General features: G+C 34.8%; 2 protein-coding genes and 2 pseudogenes across 2 annotated transcripts; 1 reads left to right on the forward strand and 3 right to left on the reverse strand.

Annotated features, from left to right (window-relative positions):
- Nucleotides 1-933: 933 nt before the first annotated feature.
- Nucleotides 934-2043, forward strand: LOC129892530 (VQ motif-containing protein 4-like). The gene has a single exon (XM_055968117.1). It carries the CDS (start codon nucleotides 1192-1194, stop codon nucleotides 1882-1884), a length of 693 nt encoding a protein of 230 aa, XP_055824092.1. The 5' UTR covers nucleotides 934-1191; the 3' UTR covers nucleotides 1885-2043.
- A 5072-nt stretch (nucleotides 2044-7115) lies between these two features.
- LOC129891823 (probable bifunctional methylthioribulose-1-phosphate dehydratase/enolase-phosphatase E1) lies at nucleotides 7116-12800 on the reverse strand (annotated as a pseudogene).
- A 902-nt stretch (nucleotides 12801-13702) lies between these two features.
- LOC129892529 (uncharacterized) lies at nucleotides 13703-14834 on the reverse strand. Its single transcript, XM_055968116.1, has one exon. It carries the CDS (start codon nucleotides 14726-14728, stop codon nucleotides 13850-13852), a length of 879 nt encoding a protein of 292 aa, XP_055824091.1. The 5' UTR covers nucleotides 14729-14834; the 3' UTR covers nucleotides 13703-13849.
- A 105-nt stretch (nucleotides 14835-14939) lies between these two features.
- Nucleotides 14940-17288, reverse strand: LOC129891824 (probable bifunctional methylthioribulose-1-phosphate dehydratase/enolase-phosphatase E1 1; annotated as a pseudogene).
- Between the last annotated feature and the right edge of the window lie 652 nt (nucleotides 17289-17940).

The following is a 17940-nucleotide window of genomic DNA, read 5'->3' on the forward strand; positions in this document are numbered from 1 at the left end:
TATTTTTTAATATTTGAATCCCGTTCTTTGATTTGAGACTTTCCTATACGTCCATATAGTATTTTGAGACTTTTCAAAATGGTTTGGATTGAGACTAGTGACGGAATCAAAATTTGATTTAAAATATAAAATAGTAAACACATGAAAATTAAAAAAATTCAACATTTATTATATATAAATAAAATATTATGCTGGCTCTGCAAATTTATGTGAATGCCTTGCTAATTTTGCTTAGTTAAGATAGACATCATTCATAAATGTTATAACCTTATTACTTTTGCTTAAGTTAAAATTTTAGGAAGGTGATTCAGACAATACAAAGTGTAGTGTATGCAAGTGACTAGTTGACAGTAGAAGAAGGGGGCCAGAGGTCAGGGCTCTGAAGTCAATGTACAGCTCAATATGCTTTGAAATTGAAATTCCCACTCTTTGGCCACTTTTGATGCTGACGCTCTAAATTCCACCAATACACTCCACCCCACCCTTTTTTTTCTTATCTAAATTGACCTTTGTGGGTTGCATTTTCTTTCTGCCCAATCAACCAATTCCCACTCTTACCTTATTCTCTTTTGCAAGTTACACATTCCGAATAAATTTTTATAACAATCTCAAATTAATTAATAGTTGAAATATTTAATAGATTTCTTTTTATGTATATATACAAAATTTTTAAAAAAGTTATTAAATTCTCATTAATCTATATATTGTACTCTAAACCAATATTAATGTCTATTACCTGCTTCAGAGCCTCGAATATTATACCAAAAAAAAATTCAAACTCAAAATACGTGTTTAGCTTTGAAATTCACTCTGAAAAACATGTTTGACTATAAAATTTAAAAATTTCCAAAAATATGATGAAGCGCTCGTATTTTTTTTTTTTTTATTCATTCCACGATAAACCTCGTTGATTACCCACTCTCACCATAAAAGCAAATATAACAAGAGAGAGAGAGACTTTTTGTTGGTGAGGAGAGGAAATTAGTCTAAAAAGAGAAAAAGGAAAGACTTGAAGGCTCAGACAAGTGCACTTTCACAAATACAACAACACAAAAGTCCACAAACAAAAGCAAAATTACTTGTAATCCTTCTATTCTTTCTCACCATTAGCCTTGTTTTTCACTCTTACAGCTTTTGCTTTCTCCTCTTCTTCTTCTTCTTCTTCTTGTTGTTAATTCATTTGAGATACAAATGGAAATCACTTCAAGAATTCAAGATAGAGAGAACCTATCTTCCATAAACTCTACAAGAAGCAATGGAACAAGTCCAACAAGCAACAGCAATGGATCAGTTATCCAAAATTCAACTCCACCGCTGACCCCAAAAACAATTTCTAGATCTGAAACAACTAACCCATACCCAACAACTTTTGTTCAAGCTGATACTTCTTCCTTCAAACAAGTTGTTCAAATGCTTACTGGATCATCTGAAACTGCTAAACAAGCATCTGGTTCAGATCCATCTTCATCTTCAAATTCAAATTCAGCAAAAAGTACAATTCCCCCAATTCGAACTGCACCCAAAAAACCAGGATTCAAGCTCTACGAAAGGAGAAACAGTTTGAAAAATGGGTTCATGATTAGCCCTTTGATTCCTGGAATTCATACTCAGAATTCCAGTTTTTCTCCTAGGAACAAACCGGAGATTTTGTCGCCTAGTATTCTCGATTTCCCTTCACTTGCTTTAAGCCCTGTTACTCCATTGAATGAAGACCCATTTAATAAATCTTCGCCATTAACCAATCTGTCTGAAGAAGATAAAGCTATTGCTGAGAAGAAGTTTTATTTGCATCCTTCACCAAGGAGAACCCCGAGAGACTCTGAGCCACAGCTTTTGCCTCTGTTTCCGGTGAGTTCTCCCAGAGTTTCAGGGTCTTCGTCTTGACCTGCTGATTTTTTCTGCTTATAATGAAATTGACGATTCTGTGATTTCTGCTGCTGCTTTGAGACTTTGTTTCAATTGTATAATTTGATCTCCCTTCATCCATTGTTTCAGAAACAGATTCAAAACAAAACAGAAATAAACAACTTTTATTTCATTCTATTTCTTCTTCATTTTCAATTTTTTTTAGTACTTTTAGTTTTTCATCTTTCGTACCCAAAGGATTCCTTTTGTAACGACAAGCAAATTTATGATTTCATCTCCCAATTATAGTCTGAAGAAGTGTCTTTAGCGGTAGACTAAAATAGTCCACCTGACCCAGGGTCGCGGTCCAAGCACCTAACAAAAGTTGAGTTTCAACCATCACTTATATGAAAACGCCGATTCAGAAATTAAATTTTGAGTTAAAGTTCCAAGTGAACCAAAACTAACACTTCAGCAGTTGAGCTTATTTTTTTTTTAACACAAGTTTTTATGAAAAAAGATTCAATCTTTTTGTGGTGTTTTTATGACTTTTATTAGAGAGAAGGGTGTCGTCATTTAAGAATATAGAGAATGTATTTGGAATAATAACAACTAGTGTCGTCTGATCATAAAAACACAAAATTTTAAGTTTCAACTTTAAAATATATGAAAAAAGGAGAGCTTAAATATATGCTAGTACTGGTGGAGGGATCAAATTCGTGTTCTTTTTGCCAATATATATAAAAACAGTGGGAATAAGTGATAAGTGAATTATTACAATAAAAAAGTGTGTAATGGTAGGATCAAATTCATATTCTGCATTATCTTATCAGCATATATGCACATATACACTAAGAAAAAAGTGTTAATGATTCTAGGAGTATAAATATTTTAATGGATTAAGATACTTGGATTCACTAATCAAAGTCATTATGCACTATATATATATATGCTTCAAGAATGTAGGATTTTGGGGAGTTAGAGGGTTAAAGACACGATAATACATTTAATAAGAATAGAAGAAAAAATAGTGGGTAGGGGAGTGATGAATTCAACTCTATCCACTAATTTATTTTTTAATGTAACCAAATTCACTATAATAGTAAAATCATATAATTATCTTTTTATTACATGATTAAATTTCATTCAATTTAATCTAACAGTAAAGTCACCTTGATGAATAAGTATCTTTGTTATTACGGGTATAGTTCAATGACTTTACTGTTGTAGTGAGTAAAGTTTACTTACTTTAATGTGATGGAAAATAGCTTTATAACTTCACCATTGTAGTGAATAAAGGTCTTATCAGAATTGAGGATTAACTCACTTGGTGAATTCTCTTCCTTTCACTCATGAGATGGAAGGTTCAAATTTCCTTTCTCCATCCACCGATATAATTAAATAGATTAAAAAAAATATTAAGTTTGTAACTTGATTATGAGGTTTGGAAAATGAAGAAACTTGTGATAACAACATTCGAATTAATCGAGCTAGTGAGTTTTGAACACCAAACATAAAACTAAAAAAGAGAGAGAAAGAGATAAGCAAGTCAATGAGTTAGTTGTATTCACTGGCCAAAGAAATTGAATTATAATTACTTGTGCTTCAACCAAATTCGTAGTGGAGTAGTAAATACATTTTTATCTTAAATTAGAGAAATCAGATTTGAATTTCTTTGAATACGGAGTCATCTTTGTTAGAGAGAGTTTTAACCCTCCCCCTCCCCCTCCCCCTCCCCCCAATATAAGACTTTTCAACGCGAATTCAAATTTTATCGAGCTTCAATATAAATATAGAACACTGAGCAGAAAACCAAAAGAAACAAAGAAAAGGACATAGTTTAAACATATTTTTAGCAACATGTATGATCCAACTAGGGAAAAACTTCTCCCAAGAGATTTTGTTCAATAAAAATATAAAAAATCTAGCTAAACTATCAGCGATTGTATTCAAATATCTGAAAATATATACAAATTCGACATGATTGAACTTGCTTGAAAGCTTCCAAATGTCTCCACACAATACTTCTATCTCTCATGAAGTAGTTATTCGTTTCTGAATCATATTAACAACATTTTTAGCATCCGATAAAAATGATGAGATTAGACCCCCTCAATTTGTGGAGTGTTTCAGTAAGGTTCGCAGAGTTATTCCTAAGATTGACTAATCAAATCATAAAGATATTAGGAGAATTCTTTTTCCTAAAATGATTGGATGTTTGATTCACATTCAGCCATAAAGTCTCAATTATAGACATAATGGCCCCCACTTTTGCTTAGATTTTTTTTCTTTCATTTTTAGTGTTCCAAAAGATTTTCACTATGTCATTTTCTTGGGATCCTAAACCTTTTTCACACACCCTTCTTATGTACCTTTCTAGATCCTATATATATATATACTCGGAGTGAAAAATGGTTATATTTGTATTATACTTTTTAAACAAATATATTCTTATAATCATTTTTAAAGTTATATTTATCTCTGACCCGTTAAAACTATAATAAGTGAATTCTTTAATGTGATATTTTGATCATTCCAAGATCCATTAATAATGGAAAGAAATGAAGGTACTCCTCCACTCTCTAATCATAAAAAAAAAAAATAGTATAAAATTTGTGCCTAAAATAAGTTGTAAACATTTATAAATCGTCTTCTAAGTTAAAATTAAATTAGATTTAAATATATGTAAATTGGTAATCTTTTTTGAGACATATTTGAAAACGAAAGTATATCACATATGACTAAAAAAGTAATCAATAGGCAAGTATATAAACATATTTACACAATATGTCATTTATTACTTGGTAAATACATGCAACTCTCTTGAGAAACATTACTTGCGATATTATTTAAAAAAGATAATTAATCTGCTATCACGTATCAAAATTCAATTTAAAATGTAAAAAAGATTTTACAACTGTATTTATATAACTTAAATCATTTCTTTTAAAAGAAAAAATAATAATATTTTTTTTCATTGATAAGGTCCTGTCTGTCTGTTGACTTATAACTGACCAGCTGTTGCAGAATGAGAGGGGAGATGGGGAAATAATAAGTGGAGTTGATCATGATTGAAAAAACTACATTGAGAAAAAAATGAAAGGATAATAGTTAGAAAAAGACTCTCATTTGTACCACACAGGATGTTGCAATTTCTTTTCACCTTATTATTTTTTAGTTTTTTTATTTCTGTCCTTGTTAGTTGTTACTATCATAGGATTCCTTTGCTTTCTTATTCATTCCTTCTCGTCTAGATAGGGATTGCAATCTCCATAAAGGAATAACCGCTGATCTTTGACAATAGGTAAATAATGGGGTGAATTACAATTAGAGTTGTCAAAATGGGATTAGCCTGTGAGGCCAATCCAATTCAACTCTTGAATTAAGTGAAATTGAACTAAAATTTTTTAGTCCATTTACGAACGAGGCTTTTTAGTCCAATCCGTAGGTTGTGAATTTTACAAATATTTATTATACATATATATATTTTAAGTAGTGATTTATCTTGTCAAATCTTCAGCAACCAGACAATTGAAATTATTATAACTATTAATCTTTGACATCTTTTACTTTTGTGTTTATGCCTAATTTTTCGTTTTTCCTTTCTTGTCCAGTTTATGAAAAAAATAATCATGTAATGTATGTTATTCTAATGAATTCTATGATTATTGACCGTTGTATCTTGCTTGTAAGTATTCCACTAAAGCGTGTGCAACTCATCAACATGCGAATTTTGAACGTATTGGTGTAATGTTCATTAATGTTCGATAGTTTTTTTAAGAGGTCAATGTTATCCATCTTTTGATTGAAGGGTCGACCCGTCCCAACTCATAGCCTGCTTATGACTGGATTGAACTGCTATTTTATAGACCCTTTAGTTAAAATGATCAGCCCGTCCTAACTCATTTAACTCACTAGCCCTTTATGATTGAGTCGGGCTTAGCCAATTTTGATAGCTCTAATTACAATACACAAATTAAAAATCAATAGGCCCAGTATAACAAGAGCAGCTGCAGTATGAGACTCAATTGGCTCATACTTTTTTTTTTTTCAGTAGAGAAACGATCGATCAACTCACAACTTTCTTTTATGTTAATGTTAATGTTATACACCATACATGGAAACTGTTTACAGAATGACACATTCCATCTTTAGATCTCCGAAAAATGATCGGGACTGTCCTGAACCCGTGATTAATATGGAAGAGGTCCATTCCATGGTCTGATAGATATTATCACCGAGAAAGCGAGCAATCTCACATATAGAGTTGTTTTTCAAACAAAATGAGCAGGATGTTACCTGTTGTCTTTGCAGCTGTCGCTTCTTGATAGACATCGGTCACAAACAAAATCTCTGATGGACTATCTTAGTCCCCAACGACGCTGTAATTTCTGCATAACTTTTTGTTTCTCTCTTGTTGCTACAACAAGAGAAAGATGAATTACTTCAAATGACAAAAAGGACCAAAATATGAAAACCCACTGTTGTATCGAAAAATCCATAAGAGATATATTCCCAGGTCTCTGTGTTTTGTGTGACCAAACAAAAGCCACTGTGCCAATCTAAAAAAAAGCATTTAAACCATGCACCACGCTGGCAAATATATCACCACTGTCTTCATCTGTAACTCCAAGGCTACTATCTTGCAGTCAGCTTTAATCATTGCCTCAACATTGCGACCAAAGACGCAATTACCTCCATTTTCCCAGCATCATCAGACGGGGATACACACAGCACCAGCAACACCGTTTCCCAGCATCACAAAGGAGGCAAGATTTTAAAAAAGCAGCACAAAGTATTCGTACTACTATATACTTTTTAAATCTAAAAGCAGATTTTTTTTTGTGAGGAACTCCAAATGATGTCCTAGTAAGGAGAGGATCAGGATTCCACTTCTCCAACCTCACATGCCAGCGCTCACTTACCCCCCCCCCCCCCCCCCCCCCCCCTCTTTTCTTCTCAGCAATTAAAAAACAAAATGACCCCTATCTGATATATTTGCCATTCTTAATGTCCTTTCAAGCACAACTTAACACTGTTTTCAGAGAAAAAGAAGGCATTGTAAACATAGCTCAAACGATAAAATTCTGAATATAAGTATGTATGATTAAGTGTGCAAAGATCAAGACATAACATGCTAATTAGTGTTATGAAAAGAATTTCTATCTTGCTATTAGAAAATTCAATTAGTTAGTACTGATGTAAATTGTAACGGGTGTATAATGTTATCTAACATGAAATCCATGAGACAACACGAAAAACCGGTCCAATAAGAAAAGAAAAGCAGGCAAATGTGGTAATTGCTATAAAAATCAGCATTACCAGGAAGAAATGTAGTGATAGTCTTTTTGATTTAATACCTGATGCATTAAATGCCAAAGGTGGACACTTTTAACTCGTCAATAAACACGCCAAGAAAAACAAGACAAAATGACTAGATTGTGGGTAACACTTGTGGGGGCCATTTGGTGGAACTTATTCAGCAGCTCCAAGGAGGTTGGATGTCATTCCTAGCCTGGCACAACCTTTAGTCTATACAGATTTGAATTTCTCATCAACTTTTCGCATTTGTAACAGTTACACCCAAAAGTTCTGTTAACCTTCTAATGTTCTCCAAAACACACATGTAAACCACCACCACAACATAATAACATCTTACCACAATTTTTTCCAAGAAAAAGGCTCAACTCTTTTGAAGACCTTTTTGCACAAAGCTATTCTCTCAGTAAGTTTACTTACTTGAGCACATAATAAATTAATATCCTGTTGAGTTTCTGCTGAGTCATGTTGCATCCAAATGTCTTCCCACATTATTATGTGCATAAGGGAACAGAACATCAGTAACAAATGATATTGGGGTAGTGGTTCCTTCAATATCCAAAATGATGCACCGCTGCAAGAAAGTATTGAATATCACAATGCAGACAACAATAAGAACTCAATGGAAACACCAAAGGCACACAAACGTAAATCTTCAGATTTCAAGAAAGTAAGAGAATAGTCTAAACTGTTTAGGTGCTTACCCTTGATGGCTTTATGCTGCCATTTAGAGCAAGTGTACCTGCTTTTGCAATCTGAATGGGAGTATGAGTTGGCGTTATCCAGTCAATTCCTAATTGATGAAGTTTAATTGCAGCATCAAAGAGGTAGTGGTAGCACTCAGACTAGAAGATAACAAGTCAATTAGAAGAGTGCCAAATGAAACATAAATCTCAGACACATAAACGTATTGATCTGAAGACTGTTTCCATATGTACATTCTTAAATAGTTAATAAGATGTGCATAGAAACTTCTTCATAAGTTATCTAAAAACTCCTTCAGAGGTCATCCTTAACTTACTAACACAAGTTAATTTTATTAGTTCTAAAATCTTCTACCCAAACATATCACCTCCACCACCAAACAAACAAAAAATAAGGGTAGTGTTAACTCAGTCAATGAATTTTGTGAAGTAGGGTGCAACGAGATACACTAGAAGCAACATAACTATTACTCCTTTCATCCCAGTTACTGTGGGTACTATTTGACTGGGCACGGAGTTTAAAAAAAAGGAAGATTTTTGAAACTTATGATCTAAAGCAAGACTTAGACATTTGTGTGCTATTAATAATCTCATTAAGGATAAAATGGAAATTTTAAAGTTGAATTGTTTCTAAATGTAGAAGACATTTGTTTTGGAACAGACTAAAAGGGAAATATGCCAGAAAAAGGTAGTAGTAGTTAGTAAACATGATTAGAGGTACTGAACTGATATAATTCATGACACGAACCTGTGTTTTAGCGCTGATCCAAGAATCTCCCCATACATATATACCATGGTTGCGGATCAGCATAGCCATTGTTTTTGGGTAAACTTTGATCTGTTCAACATGGAAAAAAGTTCAATACTTTCATAGAGATATGACACTCAAAGGATACAATCATCAATAGATAAAGATTGAAAATTTTCAGTAATATCTTATTTTAAGGGTAGCTAATGGCATCAGGCATCAATCAAATCTGTCTCGCAAGAAAATAATGGAAATCTTTTTACATGCTTGTCAAACCAAAATCAGACGTATCCAAATATGCATGAAAAAGACCTTGTTTAGGTAGATATATCAAGCCTCACATGAATTGCAGTATCAAAATATCATCTTAATCATTAGGGCAGCATAATTGGAAGTGTTTAAATTTAGGAGATGGTCAGAGGATATTATTGGCTACCTAACCTTGTTATACAATTAGGAGTCGTTTGGTGTGAGGTATAAGGTATAATAATCCAAGGGATAAAATGCAGGACTATTTCATCCTGCATTTGGTTGGAGGTATTAGGCAGTCCTAGAATTATTTATCCTACCATCTATACCTTAGTGATGGATTATCCCATATACATGGTGGAATAACTTATTCCAGGATAATTAATCCCGGAATAACTTGTTCCCAACCAAACAACCCCTTAGTCTTCAGAATATGCAGATGACTCTTTTAGAATAAAATGGCTTTTGTCCCCTCTTTTATGATAATGGTCGTGTCCTGGTTTGTGCGCACCTAAACTTTTTCCGTTTTTCCATTGCAAAAGTCTGGACCCCTATCCTTGAATGATAGATAAATTCCTTGCAACAATTAAGCTAATATAAATAACACTAAAATGAGCTACACGTCAATTCTAAATTGGTTGGGGGCAGCTTTCTATATCCGTTCGTAGGATTCATCATAGTTTGACTACTCTTAAGATAACTGTCAACCTACCGGCAAGACTTCTCTATCGTACTCTATGTTTAAAATATAACCTATCAATTTACTCTTAAATCCCGGGCTAGTCGAATTTGGTCACACGACGCAGTGAATAATAATAGAACTGTATTTAGTGATGAGCATTTTTGTGTGGAATGTCCTGGTTACACTAATGCCAGTAGCTTTTATCATTTAAAGAAAACCATTTTTTTTATAACCAGAAGGAAAACCATATATACAGCTGAAGGTGCTTTGTTTTTCTACGTTAGTGATGATCAAGAACTTCTCCTGCATAACTCCCCACTCATCCACGAAAGACAGAGAGGAGGCGGATGATGTTTTTCTTGGTTCCTAGCTTCAGATGTGCCTAGTGTATTTTTGTATGTTATATGGGCTAATTGTTTATTTCTAGACTTATGTAGTGAACCCCGGACCATTTTGTTGTAATTAAGAGAGCTGAGTAGCATAATCTTGAACTATGTTTGGAACTTCAAAAGTAGGATTATCATGGGCATGGACTAATCCTCTTTGCTACAAATGATAGCACTTCAATTCAAAAAACAAAATTATTACGAAAACCATTTTTTGTTGGGTAGTAACCAACCTGTATGGCAAGGATATGAAAGCACAGTGCCAGATCAATGTTTAAGGCAGAAAGCTGGTTGACCTATAGATACACATTACACTGAAGCTAATAAAGAGAACATCTAGAGTTTCCATGGAAGACAAGGAATTTGAAACTAGATCAAGATTGCTCTTACTAACCTGAAGTGGTGGGTAGCACCTCAAGGGAAGAGCTAGTAGGTCCGAGCTCTCCGTGCAAGGTAAACATCTCCTTACCCATGCAATTAGTTTAGTTTATATTTTCTTGCCAAAACAAGATCAATTTACACTTCAGTTACCAGTCATACAGATATAATAGTATGTAATCCAAAAAAAAAATATTTTTAGAGCAGATAAAAGACTAATCTAGTGGAAAGTACAAGCATCATCATGCTGAAAGTGTTCCCACTGCTTATCCACCGTTAGCTTCCAAATAAGGGAAGAAAAAGGAATCTATGACATTTTCCTATCTTTTAAGGTAGAGTATGTTCTGCAGCCGATCTTAATAGGTTGACATAACTTGTAAGAGTCATTCCCTTACTGGCCTACCCGTTTTTGGAAACTGAACCCAAAATAAAAATGTAAAAAGGAACCTAATCCATTTTCTTCCATATCTTGTTAGAACTGCTGTATAAATGAGAATAACTATTCTATAAATTTTCATCTTCTAATAGGGGCAGGATATCTACTGCAATCAATGCTTTACAAATATTTTATTAAACCAATCGGACTACTTTCTTCCATGTACTGTTACAACTACTTAAAAAATTCAGCAGTGGAGGAACCAGAGACTGTGACCAGATTTTGTGATGATAATACTGGGAAATTGAATGAGTGATAGCGATACATGTATTTTGTTAATTTGCAAATGGGAAACTGTTAGTCATGATGTTTTGGTGATCATAGCCAAACAAAAACAGGAACAAAGTTGACATACTTATAAAATTTCCAGTAAAAGCATCTAAAAACTAAGTTGAAGCAGAACTCAAAACATAAACAAGTGCAGATACACAAAGGAAGAGTGTGACTTTTAGAAGAGGGAGAGGCATACAGCTTCAGTAAGAGATTCTGTGAGTTCTCTTTCATATGCTTTCATATGCAGTGTTCTCAATGATAGGAACCACAAGTTCTTCATAGTAACCATGCCCTTGAATTCCTTTTAATTCCATATGAGTGATCTGTCAATTAAAGCAGCAATGAATAGTGAATGAGATAAAAAATGACAACAGGTTTCAGTAATTTACAATGCAGAATTAAATCTATAAAATATTATTAATTGAGGTAGGGGAATTAGGAGGATATAGAGACAATAGCAAATTAGCAACTCTACACAATGGTAAAAAAGAAAGTTTCAACTGCAAATTATATCAAGAGATCAATCAATTATGCCTCAATTCCAAACTAGTTGGGTTGGCTACATGAAGTAACTACATAAACAAATATATAGAGAAGTCTGGCCTATACAGTTCCAGCCTGCAGGCAAAGGGAAGATACTTTAGGATTAAACTTCGTATAATGTTAAGAAAAGCACAAGTATCTTTATTTGAAAGAAAACTTATACTCCCAAATAAAAAGCCAAAATATCATTAGTCAGCATTATACGGACGTCGGACTGTATTGAATGTCTGGAGCTCAGCACTACCAAGTCCCCTTTTCTTTTGTCTTGATGACTCAAAAGGATATATTGGCATCATACCAAGATCGTGTTAACTTCACAAAAGTTTGTAGCATATTTTACCCAAAATTCTTTTGCTAGTGGATTGAGCATCGTTACAAGGCAGGATTTCATTCCATGACTGTGGATAACGGCACCTGCATTACGCATCTCATATGCCTGAGGAAAAAAAAGGAAGAAACTTACAGCCTGTGACATGAGTGATCCTTATACCTGCCCCTTCTTATTGCTATTGCTGACGTCGAGTGCTTAAGCGAGATCAGCGGTCTGGCAAGTCTTTGGGCACTGGTCCTCCGTGAAGTAGAATAGTCAATCAAAAAGAAAAAAGAAAATTCGTTTATAGATCAACTAATATGAGATCACACTCTCCATTCCAAAGGATCATGCTTTATCTGAGAAATTGCAGGCTACAACACTAATAATCCTTGATCCTGGCTGTTACTAGATTATTTAGAGAGAGAGAATAAATTAAAAAGATGGCAGCAGAGAAATAGTAAGATGATACCGAGGTCAACCTTAGAGAAATGAAATATGCTAAGTTTGTTGAGCTAGCCAAAAAAAAAAAAGGAAAGGACTACAGATAACATTACAATTACACTGTTAAAGAACAATCTACAATACAACAACATACCCAATGTAATCCCATCAGCGGTCTGATAGGCTGTTTCCAGTATTTCAAATAGACATGACCTGCAAAACAATTATCCCCCGATAGAAGAAAAAAGCTTTGTTTCCGATTCAACTATGAAATTTAGACAGCTGAGAATACTGCCAACTTTAATTATCTTCTGAATTATAACCAAAAACAACAATTCAACTTCCACTATACCTTAGTTCCAACACTTTTCAAATAGGTAAGACTTCAATTTACAAGTGATATGTTGATGGTTCCAAGATCAATCAATAATGGAAAGAAATTGAAGTATTTCCCCATCCTGATTTATGTGGCATTACCTTCATAGCGGACAAAATGAGGAAAGCAAGTGTTAGATAGTTCGAATATGAGAAGAGGAAGTGCGAGGATGTACCAATGAGGAGATGTGATAGATAGGCCGTAGAAGGAGTTAGGAGAGGTAAGGTAGGTCAAAGAATAACGGGAGAGGTGATTAGACAGGACATGATACAACTTCAGTTGATTGAGGACATGACCTTAGATAGGAAGATATGTAGGTTAAGGATTAGGGTAGAAGATTAGTAGATAATCGAGTGTTGTAGTTCTAGTAGTATACTTTATGTATCATGTAGTTTCTTTATCTCCGGTCTGGTAATATTGTTGTTACACTTGTTTAGTATATTTGTTATTTTGTTGTCTCTTTTTCATTCTTACTTTCGTACGTGGGTTACATCTCTTTTCAGTGAAGAGTCTATCAGAAACATCTCTACCCGCAAAGGTAGAGGAAAGGTCTATGTCCACTCTATCCTCTCCAGACCCTACTTGTAAAATTACACTTGGGTAATTTATATAACATTCTCTTTTTTAAAAAAAAAAGAAGAAGGGTATGCCACATAACCCCCCCGATACATATTCCACGGGATACGTGTCACCTCCCAACAACAACATGTACAAAGTAACTTTATACCAAGGATAGGACATATCAGAAGAAATCAACTAGTGTTTTTTTGTCCGCTGAAATTTGATCCTAAGACCTCATGGTTTAGGACCTTCACATTTTCAACACAGAAATATAGATATATATATATGTGCAAAGTACTTAAAAACTCAATAAAGATAAAATTTTGAATCCAACATTTCAAAATGTGTAATGTATTCAGCAATCAAAACATGTTGAACCCCATAAAAATCAAATCTTGGAATAGGAATTGGGAAATTTTACCAGATATAAGGCACAAATCAAACCACCTTTGAGATCAAACAGCATAAGCAATTAGTTATGCAATTTCTTTGGCAAGTGAATATACATAGGTTTGAGATCAAACAAGAGCAGTAAACATAGAGATTATACAAGCGCAGAAGCAACACAACATATCAAATGGGGAAATATTACAGCCTATCTCAAAGTCATTAGAGGCCACAGTGTGTCTCCAGCAGCAGGCAGCTGTGGCCGAATCACAGGAACCCGCTTCACAATAGAGAATGCTTCATTAAGGCGTGCTGCACGGCTTGTGAACTGAGATACATTTTTGTCATCCACAGTTACTTTCAGCTGCAATCCCTTGGTCTTTTTCTTCATCTTATACAACCTACGACCCAAAATAACAAAAGCCATGACAGCAGCAGCAACAGGAAATGTCCACAGAGGACTAACTCTAAAAGCAGCACAATACTTGACAAGTTGTATTGGCAACTTCCACCACACTAGGCTCCTCTTTTGGTCCCTCTCTTCTACTTCAATCTTCTTTTCACCGTCCTCCTTTTCTTCAGCAGAACCATCTGAACCATCTTGTAGATGACTATTTTGTCCAGCTTCAAAGTCATCAAATTTCACAGAATCCGGCCAAAATTCTTCCAAACTTTTACCATTTTCACTTTTTATCTCTTCAATTCCTTCAAAACCCAATTCATTTTTACCCTCGAATTCACTGAATTTTCGTGTTTCCGAGAGTTCACTGCTGGAATCCGACCAGAATTCACGACAAGTCTTGATGGTAAACTTATTGTTTTCAGATCCGGGATCAATCCAACTTGGATTCTCCGATTCTTCAGAGTCCTCCTCGCTTCCATCCGCACCAGTAAAAGTACTCATATACCTGCTTTGAGAGTCTAGAGAGAAGTAATTGGATTGAATCACACCGCCTGTCTCGGATCCAACTTCATCGACACCGTTCGTGTTTCCGACTGAATCAGCCGGAGTTAACGGTTCCGAGTCAGAAGCCCCGTTCGAGGGAAGAATCTCCCAGTCTTGGAACTCGGCTGCCTCAACATCCATGGTGCTGATCAAACCCTAAATTAGGGAAGAGAAAGAGAGATACGGGGTGGGGGAGAAAAGAAATACATTCAACTCTACAAACATTTATTGATTTACTTCAATACGAATATCAATATTTGTGGAAAATCAAAATATTAAAAAAAACTAATATAATTTTAAATCATTTCACTTTAACCAAAAAAAAATTCATTGATAAGTGGAGCTAATTATGATTGAAAAAATAAAAATGAAAGGATAATAATAGTTAGAAAAAGATCATATTTTTTGTACCACACAAAATGTTGCAATTTCTATTTATTTTATTTCTGTCGCTTGTTAATATACCATAGGATTCCTCTGCTTTCTTATTCATTTCTTTCCAATCTCGAAAAAGTAGCTTTGACAATAAATAAATGGGGTGACCTACTATAAACTAATTGAAAATCAATCCCTTACCCTGCATTAACTCCATTTCAGTGACTTGAAACATGTATAAAACACGACTTCTTAAGAGTCGTCTGACATGCCAAAACATACAGGCTATTCGAGAAATCAATCAAGACCATGTTAGTAGAGAAATAAAATAAATACAGGAGCTATCGTCTCAACAAAGTGTTCACTACTTTTTCGCCGGTTTCCATTTATAGATTGGATGAATAGAAAACATGCAAACTGCCTCAAACTCCAGGAATTGTTCTCATACGATAAAATTAATAACATCTCACTACAGCCCAGAAAAAGCAGACTAGTTGACACTAATCCTAAGTCGCAGCACACAGAAAGAAGAAGAGAGCTGCAGTATGAGACTCAATTGGCTCTACTTTTTTAACTAAAGAAACAATCGATCAACTCCCAACTTTCTTTTTATTATGTTAATGTAACACCATACATGGAAAATGATTACAAAATGACACATTCCATCTTTAGATCTCCGAAAATGTCCTAAAAGCGTGTTTATCTGGAAGGGGTCCGTTTCCTGGTCTGATAGAGATTATCACTTCCAAACCTGGAGTAGTAGAAAAGGTAACAATGTCAGTGAAGCATATGCATAGCTTTTAGTATAAGAAACATCCCACAGGCTCCGGCCGCACAAATTTGTCTAGATGAGCTACTAGTTGGGATTGAGAGGAGGAATCACACCAAAAAATGGAAGTTCTAACATCCAAAATTGGCAACACAGTGGTTGGCCAAGCTACTCTTATTTTTAATAACCAGAAATCCCCCAAGGCATTGGCATCACATGGTTTGAAACTCGGTAGATAATGCACACATCCCTCTTTCTTCCTCCACTTAAATACCAAGCTACTTTTTCAGCTAGTATTTGGTTTCATTGAAGAGTGAGAAACCTAGCAATATCATATAGAGAGTTGTTTTCATACAAAATGAGCTGGACGTTACCTGCTGCCTTTGCAGCTGTCGCTTCTTGATAGACATCTGTCACAAACAAAATCTCTGATGGATTATCTACCCCCAACGACACTGTAATTTCTGCACAAGTTTTTTTGTTTCTCTCTTGTTGCTACAACAGGAGAAGAAAGATGAATTACTTCAAATCATAAAAAAGAGCAAAATATGAAAACCCACTGAAAAGTGAAAGGTAGAAATTTACCCCACTGTTGTATAGAAAAATCCATAGAGATATTTTGTCAGGTCTCCGTGTTTTGTGTGAACAAACAAAAGCCTCTGTGCGAATCTGCCGCTGCTTGAGTATATGTACACTTGAGAGAAAAAACTAGTTAATCTGACCAGTAGATGGAGCTTTTAGACTTCAGCATTACCTCTTTATGATAATGAAGAAGAAGAAAAAGAAAGCATTTAAACCACATAGGATGCTGAAGCCTTTCAAGAAGAAATAGAGCTATAGTTTCGACGATCATAATTGTTTTCATTTGCAACAAAATATGGATACAACTAGTGAACTAGAGTTTAGTAAAATGAGAAATGCAGTGTACAAAAACAAGGGAAAGATGAAAGTAACCTCATGCCTAAAGCAGTCCATTTCTCAAGAGCTGCAGGTACATCATCAAAAACAAGTCCCTCTAATTCATTGTTCTGAAACCCAGTATGCCAAATATGTCCCTAATTATTAGATTATGAAGTAAAGCATGAATTGTAAGTAACTACTGGATGAAACCGTATAACATTTATATCTATTTGAGGGGCGTAGGTGAAATTTCATCACCACTGTCCTCACCTGTAACTCTTTCAAGGCTAGCGGTCAGCTTGAAGAATTGCCTCATCACTAGCGACCAAAGACGCAATTACCTCCACTTTCCCAGCATCATCAGACGGGATATGCACAGCACCAGCAACACCATTTTCCAGGTCTTATTGCACCTGAATAGAAGTATGTATGATTACTTTTGCAAAGGTCGAGACATAATATGCTAAGTAGTTTTATGAAAATAATTTCTATTTTGCTATTAGAAAATTCAAATAGGTAGTACTGATGTAAATTGTAATGGGTGTAGAATGTTATCTAACATGAAATCCATGAGTGAACCACCGGTCCAATAAGAAAAGAAAAGTAGGCATATGTGGCAATTGAAGCACAAAATATTCCTGTAAAAATCAGCATCATCACCAGGAAGAAATACAGTGATAGTCTTTTTGATTTAACACCTGATGCCAAAGGTGGGCACTTTTAACTTGTCAATAAACACGCCAAGGAAAACAAGACAAAATGACTAGATTGCGGGTAACACTTGTGGGGGCCATTTGGTGGAACTTATTCAGCAGCTCCAAGGAGGTTGGATGTCATTCCTAGCCCGGCACAACCTTAGTCAATACAGATTTGAATTTCTCATCAACTTTTCACATTTGTAACAGTTACACCTAAAAGTTCTGTTAAGAGAATAATCTAAACTGTTCAAGTGCTTACCCTTGATGGCTTTATGCTGCCATTTGGTGCAAGTGTACCTGCTTTTGCATTCTGAATGGGAGTATGAGTGGCGTTGTCCAGTCAATTCCTAACTGATGAAGTTTAATTGCAGCATCAAAGAGGTAGTGGTAGCACTCAGACTGAAAGATAACAGGAATGAAGTTGGCATACTTGTAAAAATTCCAGAAAAAGCATCTAAAAACTAGTTAAAGCAGAATTCAAAACATAAACAAGTGCAGATACACAAAGGAAGGGTGTGACTTTTAGAAGAGGGAGAGGCATACAGCTTCAGTAAGAGATTCTGTGAGTTCTCTTTCATATGCAGTGTTCTCGATGATAGGAACCACAAGTT

Source organism: Solanum dulcamara, chromosome 6 (assembly GCF_947179165.1).
Source record: "Solanum dulcamara chromosome 6, daSolDulc1.2, whole genome shotgun sequence".
In the NCBI taxonomy this organism is placed as follows: domain Eukaryota; kingdom Viridiplantae; phylum Streptophyta; class Magnoliopsida; order Solanales; family Solanaceae; genus Solanum; species Solanum dulcamara.

Excerpts from the sequence above, each read along its gene's own strand:
- LOC129892530 (XM_055968117.1), top strand. The coding sequence starts at position 1,192 with ATGGAAATCACTTCAAGAATTCAAGATAGAGAGAACCTATCTTCCATA.
- LOC129892529 (XM_055968116.1), bottom strand. The coding sequence starts at position 14,728 with ATGGATGTTGAGGCAGCCGAGTTCCAAGACTGGGAGATTCTTCCCTCG.